Raw genomic sequence first — 25,963 nt, 5'->3', positions numbered from 1 at the left:
ATGAAGTGATTTGATTATATTTTTAAAATATTATCTATATCACAAAATTAATTAATACCTGCAATTCATGTTTTAATCAGATACTAAGGCAAAGAAAATGATGAAATGCAAGGATTACTAATTTCATTATTCTTTTCATTTCAATTACTTTTCTTAAGTATATTTTAAAGTTTCATTCTTTAATATATGTCTAGAGCACCCAATGTCCAAATTAACATCTTTTGTTGGAGTCTTGAGAGTGCTAGACACATCTGCAAAAAATATTCAGATTTTCAACTTAGGAACCCAAGCTCTTTTGGGTCCTTGCAGGTTAGCTATTATTGTTCCTTTTAGAACTCATATTTTCTTAATAGTTATTTTGTCCCTAGGCTTGCAGATTTTAGGATTACAAGATGTGTATTTCTGCATATTTTTGTTAAATTTAACAATCATAGATTTAACATAAGTAGATGATGATTTTGTTCATTAGGTTCATCAAATTTATGAAAAACTATTTTAGGATGAACAGAAGAGATTTTAATTAATTTTTGTTCATCATATTTATAAGAATCTGTTTTAGGATAGGCAACGAAGGATTTAACAAACATATTCTTGAAAGATTTTTGGATGTACCATGGTTGATATCCCAATCCAACTTTGTCATATCCAGCTCTTGAATTTTCTATCATTGAATTTAATTTTTCAAAGCTGAGAGTGAATCTTTCAATAATAGGTTTCAAATTTTCAACTTCTTTAGTTAGTATTCTATTATCTTCTGAAAGCAATTCATTGTTTTTCTTAAGTTTATCATGGCTTTCAGTAAGAAGTTGATTTTTCTGATTTAGTTCTTTATTTTTTTTAATTAAGATTTCAGTTTCATTAGTATGTTTCTTAATTAGTGTTTCATAATTATTAGACAATTTCAGTTTTTCATTTACTAGGATTTTCTTTTCATTCTTCAGGTTCTTGTTTTTACAAATAAGTTTCTTATGTTCTTTCATTAGATCAAGAAATGCATCATGTAACTCATCAAGTGTAAACTCATTTTCAAGTTTATCATATACTTCATATTCAGAAGAGGAGACACTTTGCGTTTCAATACATACCTCGTCCTTGTGTGCCACAAGGCATAGGTTTTCAATATCACCTTGCCTCTTTTCTTCTTTAGAGCTAATTTCAAATTCACTAAAAATGTTAGTACTTTCATATTTAGTCTCTAGCATATTCCATATGTCTTTAGCAGTTATGCAAGAAGATATGCAATTAAATTCATTCCCATCTAATGCACAATATAATAGGTTCATGGCTTTTGAATTTTGTTGAGCCATTTTCTTATTATGATTAGTATTTATGTGTGTCCCATTAACTATAATGCTCCATGAATTAATCAAGTGATTGTATGAAAATGCGCATGCGTGCTTTCCAATGTGTGTAGTTTATGCCATTAAATAGTGGAGGTGTATCAATTAATTGTCCCTCTCGTAGAAAACTATCTATTTGAGTTGTCATGATCTTTGGCTCTTGATCGTGAGATCAACAATTAACCTTAGAGCACCTGCTCTGATACCACTTGTTGCCCAGTAGATACAACCCAAGAGGGGGGGTGAATTGGGTCTTTTAAAAACTTTTCAACTACTTCTAATCTTTTTCAATTAATTAAGCTAAGTTGTATAGATGCACGGTGGAATTTAAACTTAGCAACAGTTTGATTCTAATTTGATCAAAATTAAAACTATTAAGCAGCGGACTCAATAAACAATTAATCTAGATTTTCCAAAGCAAGCATTTCAATACAATGTATCTCAATACAGTTTTATTAAATGAAACTTGATTAAACAATTTGAATATACTTGCAACTAAAGGATGCGCGGATAAGAGTTAAGCAAGCAATTCAATTAGATATTTATCTAAGTAAGTGAGGTAATTAAACAATGAAAGAAAGCATCACAAATACAACAAACATATAGTGGTTCGGTGCACCCCAGCACCTACATCCACTTTCCAAGACCTCTTGAAAATTTTACTATAATCCCTCAGATTACAGCCGGTTGTTTTACAAGCTCACAACCTAACTTGTTGTTTTACAAGCTCACAACCTAACTTGTTGTTTTCACGAGATTACAACGAACTCGGTCGATTTTCACAGGATCACCGACTAGAACCATCCGATTGTTTTTCCGAGTTCACAATCAAACCCAGTTGGTTTTCTTCGGTTCACCAAACACAACCTTACACCGTTGGTTTTTCCTTTGGCTCATCAGCAAACCTTAATCCCTTGATTCAATCCCTTGATTGAATCAAGTTACAAGATATTTAAAAAAAGAGTTTAAAACAAATACAAGCTTCTTAAACAAGCAGATATAACAATGTAAACAAATAGAGTAAAGAGAAGAAGCCCTCAACCAAGTTTTGCAAATGAAGGAACTCGGCTTCTTCTTTACTTGACCCTCTTCTGATTTCGCACGAGGTAAAGGATCACTGAGGCAGCACACAGTTGGAGAGGAAGCCTTGGAATTCACTCAGATGCTCTTCTTCTCTCTCTTTTGCTTTGAATGGCCCTTTTGTGCTTTTGGGAGATTTCTCTTGAAATCTCTTTGAAAAATTTTTTCTATGTGTTCTCTCCCACTTCCTTAACTTCTCTCCTAGCTCTTTCCTTGATTTTATAGCTTTGGATGGCGTGGAAACAAAGATCTAGCCGTTAGAGACAAAAATAAAGCTGTTGGAGTTGAGAAAAAACTAGCTGTTATGCCTCCCAGCATGTTCGAGTCGACTCGGCTGAAGCAGGAGTCGACTCAAGAATAAGAGTCTACCGGCACTGTAGCTGGAAGTCGACTCGGCTGTAGCTGGAGTCGACTCGAGCACTGTAGCGCTGAAAATCAACTCTCTATCTTTTTATCTGTTCTCAGTCGGAGTCGACTCGTAGAGTTCCGGAGTCGACTCGAGCACTGTTCCTTGAAACTTCATAGTGCTAGAGTCGACTCTGAACTTCCAGAAGTCGACTCGAGAACTATTCTTTTGAATCTTTCTTTGAATTTGCTCCTCCAACTTGAATCCTTTGAACTTGAAACTTGGATCAATGAAGTATAGTTTTCTTTCAACGTTTTGAGAGCTTTTGAGGTTTTCTTCTATACTTCCAACTTGTTATGTTTCTTGCAAAATAAATATCTTTCTTCTTGCAACACAAATATTAGTAATTATACTTCAAGATTTTATGATTATAAAAATCAATCTTTGGGTCAGCAACTTTTTACTTAAATATTTTTGCATCATCAAAATCAAACCTTTTGGGTTAATATCAACCCTTTCAGATGTCAACCCCAGGAAGCAAGAGTTGACCCCTGAAGTGCAGGAGTCGACTCGTGGAAAGCCATAGGCGAGAAAATAGATTCATGCTTTTTTGGGGCCTATTAGGAGCCAACCCCTGCAGACTAAAAGCAGATACCTGGGGACTCAAAGCCAACCCCTAAAGAGCAGGAATGGACCCCTCTATTATGGTAGCATAATAATGGCTAGTTTTTAGCATGAGTAGTCTGTATATATTGCTTCCCAACCACTTTCCGAAGGGCTCTAACAATCAAATCCATTTTGCAACAGCTTTCCATCATGTAAATGGCTTCTAAAATAAAGAGAAGATAAGGATATTGAAGAGTTATTGAAAGAAACAAAGGTTTTGAATTGAAGAACATTGAATACAAGTGCACCAAGCCTCTAAAGAGCATTCCTTCCCAAATCCTAGCGGGAAGAAAGTTCAAAGGAACATTTGAGACTTCCCTCCACTTCCAAAGGAGCACCAAAGAGGATATATTCAGTTCACTTCAAGTAGCTTTTGTATTGTGAACATTTTTTATTCTCTCTCTTTGTATATGGTATGTTAAGTTTCAAGAAAATTTGAAAGTTGGGGAAAGGCTTGACCGTGCCTTGAAACAAGTCGATTGTACTAGCTTGGGGATAAGCTAAGGCTTATTTGTTGGTGAGGAACCGACAATGGTTGTAATCGTTGTTAAACAATTAGTAGATTAAAAATTTCCAAAAAGAGTGTTTCACTGATTTCTGTTACTTGTAAATCTCTATATATTGAACTGAGATACAAGCGAATTGTAATTAAGCCAAACAATTCAAAACTGTGTCTCTTCCTTTTATGCTTGTTTCTTTCTTGGTATCAGAGCCCTCAGAGGCAAATGCCTAATCCTTGTCAATATGCTTCTGCACCAAAACATTAAAACACAAGTCCAATGGCCTCACTCGAATCTACCAACCTACCAAATCCATCCATTCAGACAAATTCTCAACCTGTCTCACAAATTGGTCGGCTCCAATTATCTACCATGGAGCGTCCAATTCCTTGTCTTTCTGAGGAGCCACGATCTTGTTGGCATCATGGATGGAGCTGATCCTGCTCCAGCAAGAACTCTTCCAGATGGAACATCAAACCCAGCTTACGTAGTGTGGTTCAAGAAAGACACATGTGTCTTAAGTTGGTTACTGGCTTCAATTATAGAAAAGCTAGTATCTACTATCGATGGTATGAAGACATCCAAACAGGTTTGGGACTCCCTTCAAACTAGATTTTTCTCTACATCTAGGTCTTCAATTGCTCTCCTCAAGAGACAATTGCAGACCATTACTCAGGAAAATCGATCTTGTGCTGATTTTCTTAAAGAAGCAAAAGGACTTGCTGATCAACTTTCAGCCGCTGGAAAACCTGTTGATGATCAGGATCTGATCAGTTTCCACCTTGGTGGATTGAAATCCAATGTCACTCCATTTATAACTTCATTCAATTTTGCGTGTTGTGAAAAGGAATTTAGCATTGATGATTTTCAGGCTGAGTTATTGAGCTTCGAGACCCTCTTGATACTCAAAACCCTCAAGCCTCGGATAATCATTTTGCTTTTGCAGCTACAAAGACTAAAGGACAGCAGTTCATGAAGAAACCAAAGCCTCATAACAACCTTCCCAAGTTTCAACAGCAACCTGCACCTAATCAAAATTGTGGTTCTAACAATGCTACTAGTGCTACTCATCCAATCCAGGCCAACAATGATAGACCAGTTTGCCAAATCTGTGGCAAGCATGAACACACTACACTAGATTGTTATCACCATTTTGATTTTTCTTTTCAAGGAAGGTTACCACCAGCTGATCTTGCAGCCATAGCAGCAGAGGCCAACAACACTTACGATCAAGAAGTTTGGTATGCTAATAGTGGGGCAAATGCTCATATCACCGCCAATGCTGCAAATTTGACAAACCAGCAGCCCTACGAAGGTCAAGATACTATCATAGTGGGCAATAGCTCAGGTTTAGTGATTCAAAACACTGGATCAACTTCCATAAATATTGGCAAATCGTCCTTTAATCTTAAAAACATCCTTCACTGCCCAAGTGCTTCCACCAATCTTTTATCTATTAATAAATTTTGTCTTGATAATGATTGTTGCTTTATACTGACTGGGATCGATTTTTGTGTAAAGGAGAACAAGACAGGGCGACTATTGCTCCACGGGCTGGTTGAGAATGGCCTTTATCCGTTTGTTGGACACAAGAATGCTTCAAATAAACTTTGATGTCTCATTGCAAAGCTGGGAATAAAGACTACATTGGATCACTGGCATGATAGGTTAGGACACCCTTCAAAATCAACTTTAGATAATTTACTTAATTATTTGGCGGTTAAGGAATCTGCCAATAAGTTAAGTTTTTGTAAGTCCTGACAACTAGGGAAAGCTAAATGCCTACCCTTTAGTGATTCCACATGGCAATCTATAAGACCTTTAGCTCTCATCCATTTTGATGTCTGGATATCCCTAGTAACCTCGGTTGGTGGTTGCCACTATTATGTTTTATTGTCGATGATTTTAGCAGATTCACATGGATGTATCCCATGCCTTATAAATCTGATGTATTTTCTATCTTTCAAAAATATAAAGCTCTTATCGAAAATTTATTTTCTTGTAAGATTCAGCAATTACAATCAGATAACAGTGGAGAATATTTGTCAAATGAATTTAAAGAATTTTTATCAATGCATGGGATACTTCATCGTTTAACTTATTCACATACCTCTCAGCAAAAAGGCATTGCTGAGAGAAAACATCGACATATTCAAGAAATGAGTTTATCTCTTTTAGCAAAAGCACACCTACTGAATAGTTACTAGGTTGATGCCTTCATAACATCAGTATTTTTAATAAACCATTTACCTACGAGAATCCTCAATAATTTATGTCCATATTTTGTTCTTCACAAAAAGATGCTGAATTATTCTGATCTTAGAATCTTTGGGTGCTCCTGTTATCCATTTTTAAGACCCTATGAAAACCACAAATTATCTTTTCGAAGCAAGCAATGTGTGTTTCTAGGATATGCCAGCCAACAAAAAGGATATAGATGCTTAGACTTGGACACAGGAAGAGTGTATGTGTCGAGACATGTAGTATTTAATGAAGACTCTTTTCCTACAATGGATAAACGCTCAAGCTCATCAGTCGAAATGAGTGATATGTCACCAGGTATGTCTCTTATACAAATTTTAGTTCTTTTATTGTCAAATATGCAAAGTAATTCTTATGAAGATATCCTTGTGCACCAGAATTCTGATAACCGATCAGAAACCATTCCACATATGCCTCTTCCTATTTTACAGGAATCTACACTGCATAATTTTGGAGATAACAGTATATCTCCATCACATGCAGGAATACTAGTTCCTGAGTCCAACTAAACTCCAACCTCACAGTCACTTGCCCTGTTTGAGTTGAACCCACTTGTTCTGATTCCATTCACTCAGCCAACGACAGAAACCACAACAACTTCCACTACCCATTGAGAATTCATAACTCGGTCCAAAAATGAAAATTCTAAACCAAAACAATATTTTGATTATAAGACCTTTTATGCTACTCGATATCCTCTCAGAGTCCTGTCTAGTATTGTTCCTGAAATGTGCCATCTTGCTACACACAGGCAGTGTCAAAACTGGAGTGGAGTACTGCTATGGGGCGTGAATTTGATGCATTGATGGAGAATGGAATGTGGTCCCTCTATCCAAGACCATCAAATAAATATGTTGTGAGGAATAAATGGGTGTATACAATCAAGCAGAATCCATATGGTAACATTGAACGCTACAAAGCAAGGTTAGTAGCAAAAGGATTTGATCAACGTTCTGGCATAGATTACTATGAAACGTTCTCTCCAGTTGTGAAACCAGGTGTTAGCACTTGCAGTGACTTTCAGTTGGAATATAAGGTAGTTAGATGTTTCCAATGCCTTCTTGCATGGTGTCCTAGACGAAGAAATTTACATGGAACAGCCCCATGGTTTCATTGATGAAAATAATCTAGATTTTGTCTGTCGCCTCCACAAGTCACTCTACGGGCTCAAACAAGCCCCTAGAGCTTGGTTTCGCAGGCTTTTCCAGCAGTTTCTTGATTTTGGATTTTCTAAATCCAAAGTTGACTATTCCTTATTCATCTATTGTACTGACAAATTAAAAATGTTTGTGTTGGTATATGTAGATGACATCATTATAACAGGTTCAGACAAAGAGGCAATTCTCAAGTTTATTGAATAGTTGAAGTCGAGTTTTCACATCAAGGACCTGGGAGAGTTGAGCTATTTTCTCGATGTTCGGGCATCCAAAGACACCTTGGGTCTGCACTTAAGGCAAGCACAATACATTACTGATTTGCTGGAAAATACCAAAATGATTGGTGCCAAACCATTGGCTTGTCCTATCATATCTGGTACGAAATTATCGTCTCAACAAGGTGAATTGCTTCTTGATCTGACCAAGTACAGATGTGTTGTTGGAGCTCTTCAATATTGCACAATTTCTAGACCAGATATATCCTATGTCGTAAACCAATTGTGTCAGTTTATGCATAGTCCAAGGGAACCTCATTGGGTTGCTATCAAGAGAGTGCTCCACCATTTAAAAGGGACGGTTGATTTTGGTCTTCATTATTCACCATCTACTATTACTTTGAATGCATTTTGTAATTCTGACTGGGCTGGAAATCCAGATGATAGAAAAAGCACAAGTGGATATGGTATTATTCTTGGCAGGAACCTTATCTCCTAAAGTGCAAAAAAGCAAGGGATTGTGTCTAGATCAAGTACAAAGTTGAATACAGAAGCATGGCCTTGGCAACTGCAGAGATGTATTGGATTCGCATGTTACTAAAAGAATTACAGGTTATTTTAGCCTCTTCACCAATCTTATGTGTGATAATGTTGGAGCCATTACATTGGCCTCAAATCCAGTTTTTCATGCAAAAACAAAACATATAGAAGTCGATTACCATCTCATTAGGGAGAAGATGGTTAATCGTGATATTCAGGTGAAGCATATATCCACACATGATCAGGTTGCTGACATATTCACAAAAGGTCATGCAACAGCTCAGTTTCAGTTTTTGCGTCACAAACTAATGGTGTATGCCCTCCCCATCAGTTTGCAGGAGGGTATATTATTAGAGTATCACAAGACCCAGTCAGGGAGCAGTGCAAAAATTATGCAGAAAAATCTCAATCAGTTTTGACATCTCAATCAGTTTGACAGATTCAAACTCTTCCTAACGTCTGTAACAAATGTAGCCATTGTAAATCCTAGCTGTACTCCTTTAGATACTGAATTTTGTTATGTTTGTGATACTTATGCTTGTTCTTATTGTTTGCATTCTTCAATCATTGCTTTAGCTGCACTTACTCTTCATCTCTCCTCATAGACATGTTACAAAGTTGTTTTCCAGTTTACACACTTGAAAAATTTTGAAAAGCCTAATTCACCGCCGCCACAACACCCCCCCCCCCCCCCCCCCCCGGGTTTCTTATCTAGGCATCACCCGTAGACTAGTGCTTACCAAACTGATGTATGGAACTAAAGTGCTGAGATCATTCATAGACATCGTGTTGGGCAAGCAAGGGGAGTTGTCTGAGCAGGTTAGGATCTGAGATGTTCAGGTAGGAGCAGAGCGAGTCGGAAGAGTGCGCTGCAGAATTTGAATTGAAAAAGCTGAAGAACAAATTTAATTTTCAAATTGAAGATTTTAATTTCAAAGATAAAGAATATTATAAATATTTGGATCAAAGAACTTATGCTACTCATGAGGATCTCGAGTTTGAACGTTGGCTGCCGCAGTGGGAGTATGATTTATCGCTTTTATGATATAAAAGATTAATGGCTGATTACGACAAGTTACAAAAGGAGGTCATCAAGTATAAAAAATGTTTCATCCAGACTTGAAATCATCAGTTTTCAAGAATACCCTACACAATCGTTTGACCAGCTTTTTGTCTATTGGCCTTCACAATACCTATGAGAATCCCTGATCCTTTCTAATGTTTTGTTACCTTGGTTTTTGTTGGAAGAAGTAGTGTTCTTGACTTTTGTGTCCCCTATAAATACTTCGCGATGTATTTTGGTTTTCTTAATGTGAATGCAGGAAATTATATGATTTTACGGGCCTTTTCAGATTTTTAATTAGCTTGGTCCTTTTTTCTCTTTTAAGTGTAGATTTTTCTCTTCCTAGAAAGATAAGATGGATCCAGTAGAAAGCGAGTAGGCAAAATAGAATAGTAAGGATGAATATAGTTGCAGAACAAAGAACTTGAAGATTATCAAAAAAGAAGGATTGTTCAAGAAGCATGGCTAGGAATTCCATTCATGTGGTCAACCATTAAGGAAAGCTAAACACCATTGCCTATGAATGCTCTGCAAACGCTAATCAAAATCAATTGTCTGATGCTAAATGGAATGCAAGCTTAACAATATGTAGACCTGATAATTTACCAAGTATTATTTTGGAGGGAGAAGATGCGTGATCAATTATGGAAAGTGTTACTTCTAGAGGATACGTCGCATCAATAATTGATCAAAGTATAATTTGTTTCTTGGAAATAAATGCTTGGTTCAACCATTTTATAATGTTCATTAATATTGGATTTTCTTAATGTGCAAAAGGGACACAATTCAAGAGCCAGATTTTATTGCAAACTTGGCTGGTTGGCAATTGTTTAGTCAAGAAGGCTCCAGCACTTTTGGCTATAAAAAATCAAGGTTTTTTTTTTATAATGTCCGAGCTTTTTGCTGTGATACTGTCCAATGCTAGGACATTATGGAAAAAAGAAGTTATCATCTTTTTTAAAGGAAACTTTAGGGACCCATTAAATCTTGCATCACCTGAATATGAATGCCAGTATTGTGGAGCTTTATTTTGGTATGAACAAGGTATCCATAAATCACGTAATACAACTAGACAAGCATTCACTTTATGTTGCCAAGAAGGAAGAGTAGGCTTTCCGTTGTAATAACAGACTCTTAACTTTTTTGGATAGTTTGTTTGATTTTAATGGAGGGAGAAGAGCTTAAAAATTTTGAGAAAAATATCAGAGTTTACAACACAATGTTTGCATTCACATCGATAGGTGCTAAAATCGATAATGAGATCAATAATAAGTTAGGTCCATATGTATTTTGTATTAACGGATAGGATCATCATAGGATGGATTTGCTGCTACCAGCTAATGGATAGAAGCCTAGATTCACTTAGTCATATATATATGATATAAAAAATGAGGTTAGCAATTGTTGATCCAAAAGGTTTGATTTTGATGATATAAAATATTTGAGTAGAAAGATTACTGATAGTATTTTTTTGGAGTATTTAAGATTGCATATAGAAAGCAAAGATAATCCCAAAATGATTCAAATATATATAGAAGAATGCAACCTAAAATGCTTAAGATGGAAAGGATGTAATAAGATTTTATGAACTATATAAAATGAGTTGACCCCAAGTCATAAGGAGTCAACCTCTAAACGCCCATAGGCTTAGATGGAAGATGTTATTTTTGAAGGAATTCAAGAGTCGACCCTAGAGGTATACAAGTCGATTGCAGTACAATGGAGCAGACTAGCAGACTTTCACGAGTCGATCTCTGAACCAATCGAGTCAAACCTAGAACAATTTTAGGCGAAAGACGAAAAGGAGTAAAAATTAGCCTCTCTACGAGTCGACCCAAATAGATTACGACTCAACCCTTACCGAGCATGAGTCGACCCCAAAATAAGCCAAGTTGATCCCATATTGGCATTAGACAAAAGACAAAAAGTAATAAAACATAGCCCTTTTGTGAGTTGACCCAAGCAGATCACAACTCGACCCCTGCCAACCATAAGTCAACCCCAAGACAAGTTGAATCAACCCTAGAATGGCTACAAGCAAAAGATAGAATGCAATAAAAATGAGCACTTTTTTGAGTCAACATGAGAAAAAAAAAAATTCAACTTCAGAAGATCACGAGTCAACCCTTGAAGATGTCGAGATGACCCCTCTGCATCTATAAACAATCTTCTAACTACTTTTGATCAAGATATAAATGGATTGGAACACCCGCGGAATTCAACCAAGAGCATAGAAGCCTAAATTCACTTAGTCGTACGTATATGATACACAAAATGAGGTTAGCAATTGTTGACACAAAAGATTTGATTTTAACGATACAAAATATTTGAGTGAAAAAATTACTAATAATATTTTTTAGGGATATTTAAGATTGTATATAGAATGTAAAGATGTCAACCCTAAAGGATGAATTTTGATGATTACAAAACACTTGAGATAATATTGTGTACTAGTGATTGTTGGCTTAATTGTGAAGTTCTATAAATTAAGCAAAATCAGAAGAAATGAAGCACTGCAAAATCATTATTTCTTAACAAATACTTTATTGGATATGTTCTAAAAATAAAATGATCTTAATCCAATCCATGGATATCAAAGATGAAGTTTTAAGTTTTCTGTTTGAGAAATCTGAGTCGACCCCTAAGCAAAAAGGACAAGTTTGAGTTGACTCTGGCACGTTTTCTTCAAGTGGCATAGTCAATGAGTCGACCTCTGCAAAACATGAGTCGACCTTTGTGTAGTTCAAATTAAATAGAGAGCTTTTACCGCCTGAGATAAAGTTTGAAGAGTCGACCCTTGTTCCAATGAGTCGATTCCCGAAATTGAAGAGTCGACCATTGCGTTTGAAGAGTCGACCCCAATTCGAGCTTAGCCTCGCCAGAAAAATTATTGAATGAGTCGACCCTTGCGTTTAAAGAGGCGACTCCTGAAGAAAATGAGTTGACCCTTAAGGTTAAAGAGTCGACCCTTTGAAGTTACAACAGCAAGAGCCGTCTCAATATCTTGAAGTGCTGACCCAGTATAAACATGAGTCGACCCCTGAGTTACATGAGTCGACCCCTGTACTGTTGGGACCACAACGAAAAGCTTGTAACAACTTGTCTTCTTCTGTAACAGAAAAGATTTCCATCAGAACGAAAAGAAAGAAATTCAAATCTCTCTGATGAACTCGTCTATAAATTAAAGGGAACCTCAGAAAGGAAAGACAACGAGGAAAGAAACATAATCAAAGAGAAAAGACCACAATAATAAAAAAAAAAGAGAAGAAAAAGAGCTGAAAAGTTCATCATCCTCACCCGACATTCTTCAGAAATTTTTTTCTGTGAGAAAATCAGTTGAAGCTTCTCATTGCATCAAGAAGAGCTGGTGTTCAAGCATTGGAACATTCTTCCACAACCAACTTCCGTTAGATGTATGCTCTAGAAGCCAATCTGGCTGACACATTATTAATTCTAGGATATAATTTTGTACTTGACTTTATTATTATTGAATAATAAATAGGCATTGTTGCCCAGATAGACAACCCAAGAGGGGGGGTGAATTGGGTTTTACACTAATTTTGCAATTAAAACGTTTGTGGATAACTAATTAATTCTTTTTGCAGGTTAATTACTTAGATGCTGTGTGCAGTGAATGAAAAGAAAGTGCAAATAATAAGACAATCACAAATACAAGGATTTTATAGTGGTTCGGAGCTAACCCTTGCTCCTACGTCCACTCCCCAAGTCTCACTTGGGAATTCACTATAACCCCTCAGATTACAGCCGGTTGTTTTGCAAGCTCACAACCCAACTTGTTGTTTTACGAGGTCACAACGAACTCGGTCGGTTTTCCCAGGCTCACCGACTAGAACCACCCCGATTGTTTTCCCGGGATCACAATCGAACCCTTACACGTTGGTTTCAACCTAGGCTCACCAACAAACCTATATACCCTTGATTCAATCCCCTGATTGAATCAAGTAAGAACCAAATGGAAAGAACAAAGACAAACAGAAAAATAGAGCTTCTAAAAAGCAGATATACAGCGATATATATAAGAGAAAAGTTAAGAGCCCTCAAACACGTTTGAGATGAAGTAGAGAAGGGCTTCTTGAACTTTGGGTCTCCTCTTGAATGTCTGGATGACTTGGAGGCGGGAGGAGACTTCTTTAATGCTGGGAAGAGTTGGTTGACTGGAGTTAATGGCCCTCTTCCTTCTTTTCCGTTGAAATCAGTTTGCAGATGAAGGATTCTTGTTTTCTTTGAGTGGAATGTTACTTCTCTGCTTTGCTACAGTCCTCTGTGGCTATTTAAGCCATTCCCCACGGAAACTAGCCGTTAGACACACTTTACTAGCCGTTCTGCACATTCTGCACATCCTGACAATGTGTCCGTTGGGGTCGGAGTCGACTCGCGCGATCTGGAGTCGACTCGGCTGTAGCAGGAGTCGACTCATGCTTTTCTGGAGTCGGCTCGGCAACTGTTCCAGATTTGAATTAAAGTGGTCTTCTCGACTGGGAGTCGACTCGACTTAACCCGGAGTCGACTCGCCAACATCTGGAGCTGACCTTGCACTTTTGGAGTCGGCTCATCCCAAGGAATCCATAGATGTATTCTTCAACTTGGCTCACTCGAGTCGACTCGTGAATTCTGGGAGTCGACTCGGCGCTCAGAGGCCGAACTCCCGATCTTCTGTCTTTTGGCTCGTGCAGTCTTGGAGTCGACTCGAACTGTTCCGGAGTCGACTCGGCTCTCAGTATCCGAAAAACAGTCTTCTGTCTTTTTGGAGTAGCACCGCCTTGGAGTCGACTCGAGCTGTCTTGGAGTCGACTCGCATCTCAGAGACAACAATACTGTCTTCTGTCTTTTTGGGGTCGCGCTGTCTCGGAGTCGACTCGGGCATTGCGGGAGTCGACTCGGATCTCAGTGTCCGAAAACTGCTATCTGACTTTTGCCTAGTATAACACTGAGAGTCGACTCTAGCTTTCTTTGGAGTCGACCTGCCAACCATCGGAGTCGACTCGCGTTCCTCAGGAGTCGACTCGGCTCTCAGGGTCCGAAAACTGCTCTCTGACTTTTTGTCTGTAACTCCCTGGAGTCGACTCATACTGCTCTGGAGTCGACTCGGCTAGCATCGGAGTCGACTCGCGCTCTTCAGGAGTCGACTCGCTGACAGGTTTTGAGTTGTATCTTTCTGCTCGTCTGTCTGTTCTCAGTCGGAGTCGACTCGTAATGTTCCGAAGTCGACTCGAGCCTGTGCCAGTGCTTCTGATACGCTTGGAGGCGACTCGTAATATCCCGGAGTCGACTCGAGTCTCAGACTTTGGTTCATCTTGACTTCTTAACTTATCCAAATTGTCTTGAACCAAATCTAGAGACACTTAACCTTAAATTTACAAGAATATCACTGAAACACTAGATTGAATTCATTAGTAAACATAAGATATACTCAAATGCTTTGAGCTCATCAAAATCAAATAGGGTTATAATCAATCACTCCACAGGCATCTTTTTTATTCATATTTTTTATGTGTCTATGAATCATCCAAGAAATTAATAAGATGATGATGCATATTTTCAAGAGTTGAGAATTTGAGCCATGTATCATTGGTGATTAATTTCTAAATGCTCCTGATCAATGAATCATCACGAGGACGGTGATCGATCCGATGAGATCAGTGCACAGATCGCTTTTCTTATGGATGGACGAGACTCGAGTCCACAGTGTAGAGACACTGAAGTGATAGTGCAGGTGCTTGTCAGAAAGAAGAGTCAAAATAGCTTCGTAAGATGGATCATATTTTAAAGAATTAGACTAAATGGTTAGCTATGGTATATGCGGAACCAAGCGTTCATAGCAAAAAATGAGGAGTTGCTAGTATAAGTCAATTAAAAATTACTGAAGTGATATGCACTAAATGGTTGATCATATTTTAATTAGCTTGGTCCTTTTTTCTCTTTTAAGTGTAGATTTTTCTCTTCCTAGAAAGATAAGATGGATCCAGTAGAAAGCGAGTAGGCAAAATAGAATAGTAAGGATGAATATAGTTGCAGAACAAAGAACTTGAAGATTATCAAAAAAGAAGGATTGTTCAAGAAGCATGGCTAGGAATTCCATTCATGTGGTCCACCATTAAGGAAAGCTAAACACCATTGCCTATGAATGCTCTGCAAACGCTAATCAAAATCAATTGTCTGATGCTAAATGGAATGCAAGCTTAACAATATGTAGACCTGATAATTTACCAAGTATTATTTTGGAGGGAGAAGATGCGTGATCAATTATGGAAAGTGTTACTTCTAGAGGATACGTCGCATCAATAATTGATCAAAGTATAATTTGTTTCTTGGAAATAAATGCTTGGTTCAACCATTTTATAATGTTCATTAATATTGGATTTTCTTAATGTGCAAAAGGGACACAATTCAAGAGCCAGATTTTATTGCAAACTTGGCTGGTTGGCAATTGTTTAGTCAAGAAGGCTCCAGCACTTTTGGCTATAAAAAATCAAGGTTTTTTTTTTATAATGTCGAGCTTTTTGCTGTGATACTGTCCAATGCTAGGACATTATGGAAAAAAGAAGTTATCATCTTTTTTAAAGGAAACTTTAGGGACCCATTAAATCTTGCATCACCTGAATATGAATGCCAGTATTGTGGAGCTTTATTTTGGTATGAACAAGGTATCCATAAATCACGAAATACCCAAGCTCATATATCCGACTTCAAAGTTTAATTGGACAATTATGCGGGCGTCCACTGCGAGACCCAGCCTGTGCACAGGGGCGCACGCAGCGGAGACGTGCGCGGACGATGGCCCATGCGCAAAGGCGCGCGTGGATGGGTCAAGCGTGGAGGCCAAGAGAGCGCACGGAGCGCGTAGGCGTCGGCCCACCTGCAGGCCGTGCGCGGGGCACGGAAGGGCGGACGCTGCGGCGTGCGAAGGAGGCGCACGCACCAGGCCTCGGGACGGCATGCGCAGAAGACGCGTGCCCAGACTTGGCCGTGAGCAGGCCGTGCGCAGGAGCGCGCGCGGCCAGGCCGAGCGGAGAAGTGCGCGCGCGGCGCGCGCACACAGTCGGCGGACCGTGCGCGGGCGTGTGCACGGCAGAGCGGCATTAACGCGCGCGGGGCGCGCGCAGAGGAGCTGGACCGCGCGCAGGTGCGCGCGCGGCCAAGTGAGCCAGGGTCGGGCCTTGCGCTAGGGCAGTGCGCGGGGTGCACGGCAGGAAGGACGCGAGGGCCCGGCCAAAGATAAAGAAAAGGAGTTCAAAAATTAAGAGAAAACAACATAACAAAGCTAAAGCAATCAATTTCCATGGAGAAATCAAATAAATCTTCAGAAAAAAAAATAGAGAAAAACAGCGAAGTTTGGATCAAAGAAGACGGGAAGCTTCCCGTGGGCAGGAGCGAGGAGGCAGACGACACCATGACCAAATGAGGCATCAGATGGAAAGGAAAGAGCGTGGAATTGGAGATAGGGTTCGAGCGAGGGTTTCGGTCGGTGCTGCTAGAGATCAGCCGCAGAAGAGGAGGGAGGGAGGGAGGGGGAGCGAGAGAGAGAGAGAGAGAGTGGGAGACCGGGTTTCAAAGTCGGACCGGGGGCCGAGTAACGCCGGTTCGAACCGGAACTATGGTTTGGTAATGGGATCCGACCTGATTCGGCCTAGGCCCATTTTAGATACCCCAAGAAGTTTTGGATTGACACAATTCCATTTTAAAAAAGTTCCGCAATCTCGAGGTAGTTCACTAGTACATTTGCACATTCTCTGGTTATGTAATTTATAATTCTCCATAAAATAAGTATACCACGATAATAAGTTATACCTATATAAAATGAATATACGATAATGAAAATACGCCCCTTAACGGAAAAATGTTAAAAAAAAAACCTTTGGCCTCTCCAGGTAAATGTTATAAAACTCAGGTGCTGGTTCTTGATTATTTTTTTGTAAAGACCTAATTCCATCCTGTTTCTCAAACCATTTCCAAGCTGGATAAACCTGAAAATATTGATTAAAAAAAAAGCATCAAAATCCACATTGTAAACTCCAAAGTCACCATTTAACTGCTCCTAAGGCTTGAAGCTAAAATTGTAGGAACAATGTGAGCCAGTTTCATGTGCATTATGTTATATCATGGGCTAGAGAACCAAAGGAAAAAAGAAAACCCACAGTGTAGAAGAGGGATGCAAAGGTTTATTAAATTGACAATCATGAGGTCTCCAATTAGCATTTTCAATTATCATAATGGTTTCAGAGCAAATTATGGGTCAATATTAGGCCACAGAAATTTCTGATATCCATGTTTATGCTCAAACAGCTACAAAAGAAGCAACTTGAGAGTCTAAGGTACTTCTGATGCTGATTTTTTTTTTGCCCTAATTTATATTAGAAATTTATTTTAAATTCATCATTATAGTAGGATTACTATGGTAAAGCAACCTGCATCTTTCGTTGCACTTCCTCCTCATCTGCTATAATAACATACTGGTCAATAACTTCATATTTTCTAGTAATTGGCGGAACAAGGCTAGATTTTGTCATACGAGCACCCCATTCACGATCATCAGTGATAGAATCTAAAGAATCATCCATTTTAAAATAGCCATCTCCTTTTATATCCCACATCGCTCCTGAATTCAGGTCCAAGTCACTTTCTGTATCTGAAGCAGAACTCTCACCTTCACCTCTATCATCTTCTTCAGAGAAATCATTTTCATGGTCATCAGATGTCTCACTATCAGACTCATGTTGTGGAACGGCCTAGTAGCTAAGAAACAAAATGGAAGACTTCATTGCAGTACTCTACTGATTGAAGACTTGGAACTCCTTGAAAATAGGGTTCCCCTGATATACTACTTCCCCTTTTTCGTTATACCAAGGAGTGTTTCGGCGACTCTTCTCAGTGGAAATCGGAGAAAGAACTCAGGAAGAATGCTTAAAATCGAAGACGATCTTTAGCGATTTCGATGGTGAAATTCAAAGAAGAAAGAAAAGGCCTTAAATAGATGATTCCTAGGGTTTGTGGCTAGTTTTTAGATCGCTCTAGAACTCCCAGAGTCCGGCGATAATGGAGGAGGAAGAAGACTCCAGTCGGGAGTCTTCTCCTTCTCCCAATCGCGAGCAACAAGGGCTCGCTTGATCCTCTCAGGCCGGCCCATTAGTCGAAAAAAAATTGGCTATTACATTTCCCCCCTCCCCTTAAGATAATTTCGTTCTTGAAATATGTGTTTAGTTCCACATTAGTTATTCAATGGGTAGATTTTGGGTACTTATACAAGATCAAGGAATCCAAACAATACCTTCTGACTAGCAATTTTGGATGAGATCCTGAATTATTACAAATGGTATTAGAGCGGACCTGGTCTAAAATCTATGTGGACTAGAGGACACTATAGCACAGATTCATTGGGGCTGACCATAGGCCGATCGTGGTGCTTGTGATTAGATTTGAATGAAACTCAAAATAGGGTTCCCCTGATATACTACTTCCCCTTTTTCGTTATACCAAGGAGTGTTTCGGCGACTCTTCTCAGTGGAAATCGGAGAAAGAACTCAGGAAGAATGCTTAAAATCGAAGACGATCTTTAGCGATTTCGATGGTGAAATTCAAAGAAGAAAGAAAAGGCCTTAAATAGATGATTCCTAGGGTTTGTGGCTGGTTTTTAGATCGCTCTAGAACTCCCAGAGTCCGGCGATAATGGAGGAGGAAGAAGACTCCAGTCGGGAGTCTTCTCCTTCTCCCAATCGCGAGCAACAAGGGCTCGCTTGATCCTCTCGGGCCGGCCCATTAGTCGAAAAAAAATTGGCTATTACATTTCCCCCCTCCCCTTAAGATAATTTCGTTCTTGAAATATGTGTTTAGTCCCACATTAGTTATTCAATGGGTAGATTTTGGGTACTTATACAAGATCAAGGAATCCAAACAATACCTTCTGACTAGCAATTTTGGATGAGATCCTGAATTATTACAAATGGTATTAGAGCGGACCTGGTCTAAAATCTATGTGGACTATAGGACACTATAGCACAGATTCATTGGGGCTGACCATAGGCCGATCGTGGTGCTTGTGATTAGATTTGAATGGATTTGAACCCTTAGCCTGATAAGAACGTCAGGGCTTAAATGAGAGGAGTATGTGAGGATCCGTGCAAGCGTGTATGTTGCTTTACCATAGTATGTTATTACAGCTATAATGATGTAATTTCAACATTCATATTAAAATAAATAAATGGTATATGGACAATTCCACCATAGTATATGCTAGATGGATATATGGAAGTACGTATTCCATGGTATAATTTGATATTTTAAAATTTTCAAATTAAATGTGTAAATAATGTCATGACTTGGTTTCTCATGTACAGGCTGTTTGGCTAGCATATGACCAAGAACGAAATTCTTGAAAAATTTTGCCAACTTGGGGCAGATAGCCTTTATCTCTTGGCTGCTTAGTTCGCCTTCATTCCTTTTGACAAACCTTGTCTCCCTCTCATTTCAGCACATGTACTCTCTTTTTTTTCTTTTTCCCTCTCCTTCCATTATCCAACAAGATGAATCCATGGTCTTTCACCTTCATTCCTTTTGAAAAACCTTCTCTCCCTCTCATTTCAACACATTTACTCTTTTTTTTCTCTTTCCCTCTCCTTCCATTATCCAAACAAGATGAATCCATCGCCTTTCCTTCTCTTTCTCTCACCATTTATATGTCTCCATTCCCTTCTCCATCCACATCTTCCCCCTCTTTTATGGCGGCAGCAGCACCCCCCCCCCCCCACCCCCCGCGTACAAGGACAATGCTGCTGCAGCATCAACCCCGCCTTTGCTGTGCCCAAGAAGTAGCACATGCTTTCCAGATCCCCAGTAGAGCTCCTCAATATATTGCTTCAGTTCCCACGCATTTTTCTCCACTGATGCCTGAAGACTTAAATCAAGCAAAATGATCGAATATCTAATATAGCTTCTGTTACTCATATTCATGCAAAGCTGAATTTGTTGGACAGGTTGGATGTGCTAACTAGCTCAGATTCAATGCCGACCAACATAGAGCATAATATGTCTTAGATAATATAACTCTTTACGCCATCGGGCACTCGATAACGTAATTAATTTTGGAATGCAATTTTAGGATATTTGACCGCGATTCTAGAAATTAGGATTTAAAATAAATTTCTAATATAAATTAGGGCAAAAAAAAAATCAGCATCAGAAGTACCTCAGACTCTCAAGTTGCTTCTTTTGTAGCTGTTTGAGCATAAACATGGATATCAGAAATTTCTGTGGCCTAATATTGACCCATAATTTGCTCTGAAACCATTATGATAATTGAAAATGCTAACTGGAGACCTCATGATTGTCAATTTAATAAACCTTTGCATCCCTCTTCTACACTTTGGGTTTTCTTTTTTCCTTTGGTTCTCTAACCCATGATATAACATAATGCACATGAAACTGGCTCACATTGTTCCTACAATTTTAGCTTCAAGCCTTAGGAGCAGTTAAATGGTGACTTTGGAGTTTACAATGTGGATTTTGATGCTTTTTTCTTAATCAATATTTTCAGGTTTATCCAGCTTGGAAATGGTTTGAGAAACAGGATGGAATTAGGTCTTTACAAAAAAATAATCAAGAACCAGCACCTGAGTTTTATAACATTTACCTGGAGAGGCCAAAGGTTTTTTTTTTAACATTTTTCCGTTAAGGGGCGTATTTTCATTACCAATCCCATATTCCAGACAGCTGATTGATTTGCCTATTTATATGACAGGGTGACTGTGATGGATATGATTTGGTTGTTGTTGATGCTATGCACAAGGCAAACTATGCAAGCAGAATCTGTCACTCTTGCAGGCCTAACTGTGAAGCAAAGTAAGCTTTCATATGTTAACTTATATGCTGATTCACTTATCTCCATCCCCCCCCCCCCCCCCCCCCCCCTCGCTCCCCTCCCTTCACATCAAAAAATAAAATAAAATAAAAAAATCTCCACCCCCCTTCATCTCTCTCTCTCTCTCTCTCTGTCTGTCTGTCTCTCTCTCTGTCTCTGTTTCTCTCGCAAGTTCAGGAGAACAATTGATAAATGTCACATAAATAGGCTATTATTATATGACAACAAAAACACATTTTAAGAACATTTTTAGTCTGGAACTGGCTTAACTTCCATCTCTTATTTGGTATGAGCGATCAGTGTTTTATTTTTGACATCCCCATTGTGTGCGCTTTAGAGAGAGAGAGAGAGAGAGAGAGAGATCTGGATTTGTTGCATCTAGCATTTGAGCTACATAATATTCTTACCCAGTTCTGGACAGTCTAAACCAGTTGAATTTAGCAAGTGCCAGAATAGGAGCTGGGTCTTTGCATTTGTATGAACTTTGGTTTTTGATATTCCCCTTTTATTTTACTGTTAGTCTAGCTTATGTGGTTTTCCTGTTAATTGGACACTAGTCAGATCTTAAAAAACCTTAACATTATTTATCATTCTTTCTTTACTTTGGTTTTGTTTTCCTGGTTTTTAGCCCATCTTAATAATTGATTTTGTTATTTTAACAAGTTTGGTGGATTTTTACCCTTTTGTTAGATAAGGATTTTTGTCATTAATAATAAAGATGAGGGCCATGGAAAGAATTGAAGAACTTCATGACTACTCTTATACCAAGATGTGATGGAAAAAGTAAGCATTCTCAAAATCCAAAGTTAACTTAAAAGAGTGGTCCCCTAGTACCTTGCATGAGAAAAATCAAATATCAGTATACTCCCACTGCACCCCCAATACCTCAATAAGAAAAAGCATAAAAAAAATCATTGTGTGTGTGTGTAAGCTCTGCTCTGCCGATGGTAATAGTGTCAACCTCTAAAAAAAATTGTACTAACAGCTCTGCTCACCTACCAATAGCACAGATACAGGGGATAGAGTGAATTATGGGATACAGGGGATAGAGTGAAAATATTAAAATTTCAAGAAAAAGTTATACAAGAAAAGTAGCACAGATATACTAATCTGAGATGAACATTAACATTAAGCTATCCATAAGGAGTTTCATGTGCCAAGTGAAAAATTATCACATAAGCTATTCAGGGAACCTAATTAGACACCGAGAGTAATCTAATAAGGGTAGGGGGCACTGCACATAATTTTACATTTGCTAGGGCATTTTGTTTGAAGTAATTCATCTTCCCCAAACTTGAAGAAAGTTTCGAGGCAAAAAAGAAAACAAGAAATAGCTAATCTAAGACTGATGTCGTCTACCCAATTAATTTTCCAAGAGACAAAATAAAATCAATATCTTTCACTCAAAAAAATGGAACTTTTCTAATCTATAATCAATAAAAAAATATGCCTTTAACCATGGTCACAAGATACAGCAACACATAGATTCAAATAGACACCCATAGAATCCTTAATTCCGGACAAAAATATAAGGGGAAAAAAATCGCCAGTCCTCTCAAATAAACAGAGCCAGAACTACAGAATCGAAAGGTCGAAATCCAAAACAACCACCAAAACCATCCTGAGAAAAATCTGTGACCCATCGAAGACCAACAATCAAATTCTGATATCCAAAACCAAGCTCAAGAGCCATCCAAAAACCAACATATACCATGCCCGTGAAGAGAACAAGTTTTGAAATCACACATCAAAAGAAAGAAACTTATAAAAATCCAAAAAAATAGCGAGCCAACAGCAAACCTACCTAACAATATCCTGACCACGGGGTGAGAATTTACAGCTATGGGGAGCGATCTTGCTGTCTCCACCATATTTGGAACACGGGCTCAGGGAAAACTATACTCACCTTTCTCTCCCTCTCTGTTTGTCCGTCTCTCTCTCTCTCTCTATGTATCTCTCGCTGTGGCTTGGCCAACCTGATGTGATTCCAGCTCCTAAAACCCTTGCTTCTGGAAAGGTTAGCTGTCCTTCTTATGTGGGGAGGGTTGCGTTGGGTATGGCTTAGATACAAAGTACTCATTTTAGATCTCCCAAGGATGAGCTTTATCCTCTCCACAATCCACAATCTTTATGGTTCTTACCTTTTTACTGCTTGGGCTTGTTGGGAATTGGCTACCTGTCTTATTACTGTGGCTGCTCGCACTTCTTGTTGGGAATTTTCTGGATTGTTGAAAATTTCTTACAATATTTTTTTGTTTTTCCTTGATCTTTGAAATATTTTATGGATGAAATAACAAAAATGATCCAGTCATTTATTACATATATTTATGAATTTTATGATTTATCCATTAATCAAACCTTTGTGAATTATAACTTAACGAAGCTATGTGCTTCTTTTTTTTTTTTTAATGGTATCACTTATTGCTTGATTTTGCTTCTCACAAGCTTATTTTCTCATAAATAAATATATAAATATTTTAAAATTTTTATATTGTTTATTTGATATTTTAAATTTTTGTTTACATGAATTCATCCTGAATTTTGGGTAATTCTTTGCAATTTTTTAAAATTTTGAGTCAAGGTGATTGGGGTTTGGGTTGGGGATCGAATCATAAATTGTCATTCATAGTTGAAACCGGAAGAAAAGTTGTAGAAAGGATCTCAAAAAAAAAAAAAAGATAGAAGTCCTGGAATCTTAAGAAGCTTTAAATTTTTCAAAGAGAGGAAGTCATCCAAATTATGATGATCCGGGAAAATATTAGCATCTTGGACTCACAATCTCTAGATTCAACACCCCTAAGAGCAGTTTGTATAGCAGAAAAAGATCTAGAAAAACCTAAGCGAGAGTAGTAATCTGCTGGATTATTTGTTTAAGTTGTGTTTGGATGTTGATTAGCTAACCATAAAAAGTTATTTGTTCCCTTATCCAGCCATTGTTTAAAAGTTATTGTTGGTTGAAAAGGTCTAGGTTAAATGGATAAGGACCAATTTTTGGATATATGAAGCTTGGTTTTCTATTTGTTGAAAAGTCTATAGGCCTCACTTAATCGAAGCAAATCAGTATGAAGTCTAGGCTCTAGTATGAGATCTCAAGCTCTAAAGTACAGATCCAAGATCTCATACATGACCAATTTTTGGATATATGAACAATTTTTTTTTAAAATTTTTGGAAGACTATTAAAAAATTATCAGCTCCCCTTTCCCAAGACTGTCTTCACAAGCCTTTTAAATGTGGAGAACAATTCTTCCAACTCAATTTTAGATTTTACATGCACAAGATCAGAAATGAGCGCAAGTTGCAGCTTGTACTTTTGTTCAGTTCAAGATAGTCAAACAAATCTCTTTGGCAAACATCTTTTGGTCAGTCAATTTTTCCTTCAGTTATGAACAATAGCTGCAAAAGATGATGGTGAACATAAAGCAATGTGTGAAGAGATGGTTTTCACGATAAATCTTGCCTTTGTAATGCCATCACTAGATCATTGGGGAGTCAGATCCAGTGGTAACACAGAACTCAAGCCTTCCTAAAATCAAGCAAAATATTTCAATGGTTTGATTTTTTTTTTCTTTACCTTTTTGTGTTGGTTGACAAGATAATTAGGCAGTGCAATGTTTAGTATTTTTGATTGTACGGAATTACAGCCTTAAAGAAACCCATGCTATTAGTATGCATTGCCAGACTAAATACTTTCTATCTTTGGTGCGGACACCGGTGCCAGGTCACCCGTCACTCGGGTTTATGGTCGCTGCAGAAGGATGGTCCAGCCAGTTTGATTTTATTCTAGGAGTGATTTTATGTTATTTGGGCTTATTAGGATATTTTCTTATTTGACAGTCTTTGGGACTTATTTTGGTATTTCGTTATTTTGAGGGTCTTTTGTGAGACTAGTTTCTTTTAAGTTTTTTTTTTGCATTTTTGGATCTATAAATATGTTGGACCGTACATCGTTTAGGGTTATGCTATGAATGAAATAAAAATTCATTCTCTTTCTTCAAGCTCTGGCGTGTAAAACCCTGAGCGGAGCTAGGTGCGAAGCCGAGTTCCTTCTCCTCCTCCCTCCTCTCTCCTTCTTCCCTATTTCTCCTCTCCCTTTTCTCTCTTCCTTTCTCTCCCTACTGTCCTGCATCAACTTTGGTATCAGAGCATGGCTACGCAGAAAGAGAAAATCTTGGGTTGCTGTGGGTCGTGGGCTTAGGCTTCATGCGGGAGGAAAAACTTTGGGGTGTCTTCTCCAGAAGGTTCACTATTCCCTCTTCCGCTTCCCTGCTCCCCGTTTCTTCTTCCGAAACCGAACTTCCAAGCCCTGTTCTCGTGAGCGTCTCCTCCTTCCAGCGGCGTACAAGAAGAGAAAGAGAATCCCTGAGACATGGCGGCCCCGAGGAAAGCAAAGGGAAACCCCTCCTCCATCGTCATCCTTGTTCGGATATGAGAAGAGGAGCACCGCTGCCCCTCCCTGACACCCCATCGTCCTCAACACTGCCTCTGCCCCTTCATCCTCGTCGAAACCCTTGACCCTGTCGCCAGCCAACGCTGCACTCCACACGCCCGTCACGGAAGCCGGCGTAACCGCCCGCAACAACCCGCAGAGAAGAAGCACAATAACGGGTTAGTGGAGCGAGTTGCGCCCGTCAACCCGAATCCACTTGGTTTGAAAAAAAAAGAGAAAAAAAGAAAAAAAAGAAAAAAAGAGGAAAAAAAGAGAAAGAAAAGAAAAAAAAGAGAAAAAAAAAGAAAAAAAAGGATTACCTGTTCGTCTTCTTCGTCCGCATGCTGTGCCGCCGTCGCCCTCGCCGCATCGCCACCCTCGCTGCTCCGCCACGCCATCTCCTGCCGCCACCGAGGATGATCAAAATCTGGCTACACTTGGATCCCGCGCGAGGAGCTACAACAGATTGACCTGGACTTGTTGGAGTACTACCGG

The 25,963-nt window shown here is 38.7% G+C and overlaps 1 protein-coding gene across 1 annotated transcript in view; it reads right to left on the bottom strand.

The window, feature by feature from the left end:
- LOC149751432 (uncharacterized) overlaps window positions 1–25,963 on the bottom strand; it is a 99,396-nt gene that overhangs the window by 60,230 nt on the left and 13,203 nt on the right. The window contains exon 5 of the mRNA XM_089927033.1: window positions 25,789–25,869. Within this exon, the coding sequence (XP_089783159.1) occupies window positions 25,789–25,869 (81 nt within the window). The remainder of the gene's footprint in view (window positions 1–25,788; window positions 25,870–25,963) is intronic.

This window comes from Phoenix dactylifera, chromosome 13, assembly GCF_051530095.1.
Source record: "Phoenix dactylifera cultivar Ajwa chromosome 13, Ajwa_hap1_PhDact_Kaust_v1.1, whole genome shotgun sequence".
In the NCBI taxonomy this organism is placed as follows: domain Eukaryota; kingdom Viridiplantae; phylum Streptophyta; class Magnoliopsida; order Arecales; family Arecaceae; genus Phoenix; species Phoenix dactylifera.
Note: the sequence above shows the minus strand (reverse complement) of the source record. Positions and strands in the feature narration are given on the sequence as shown.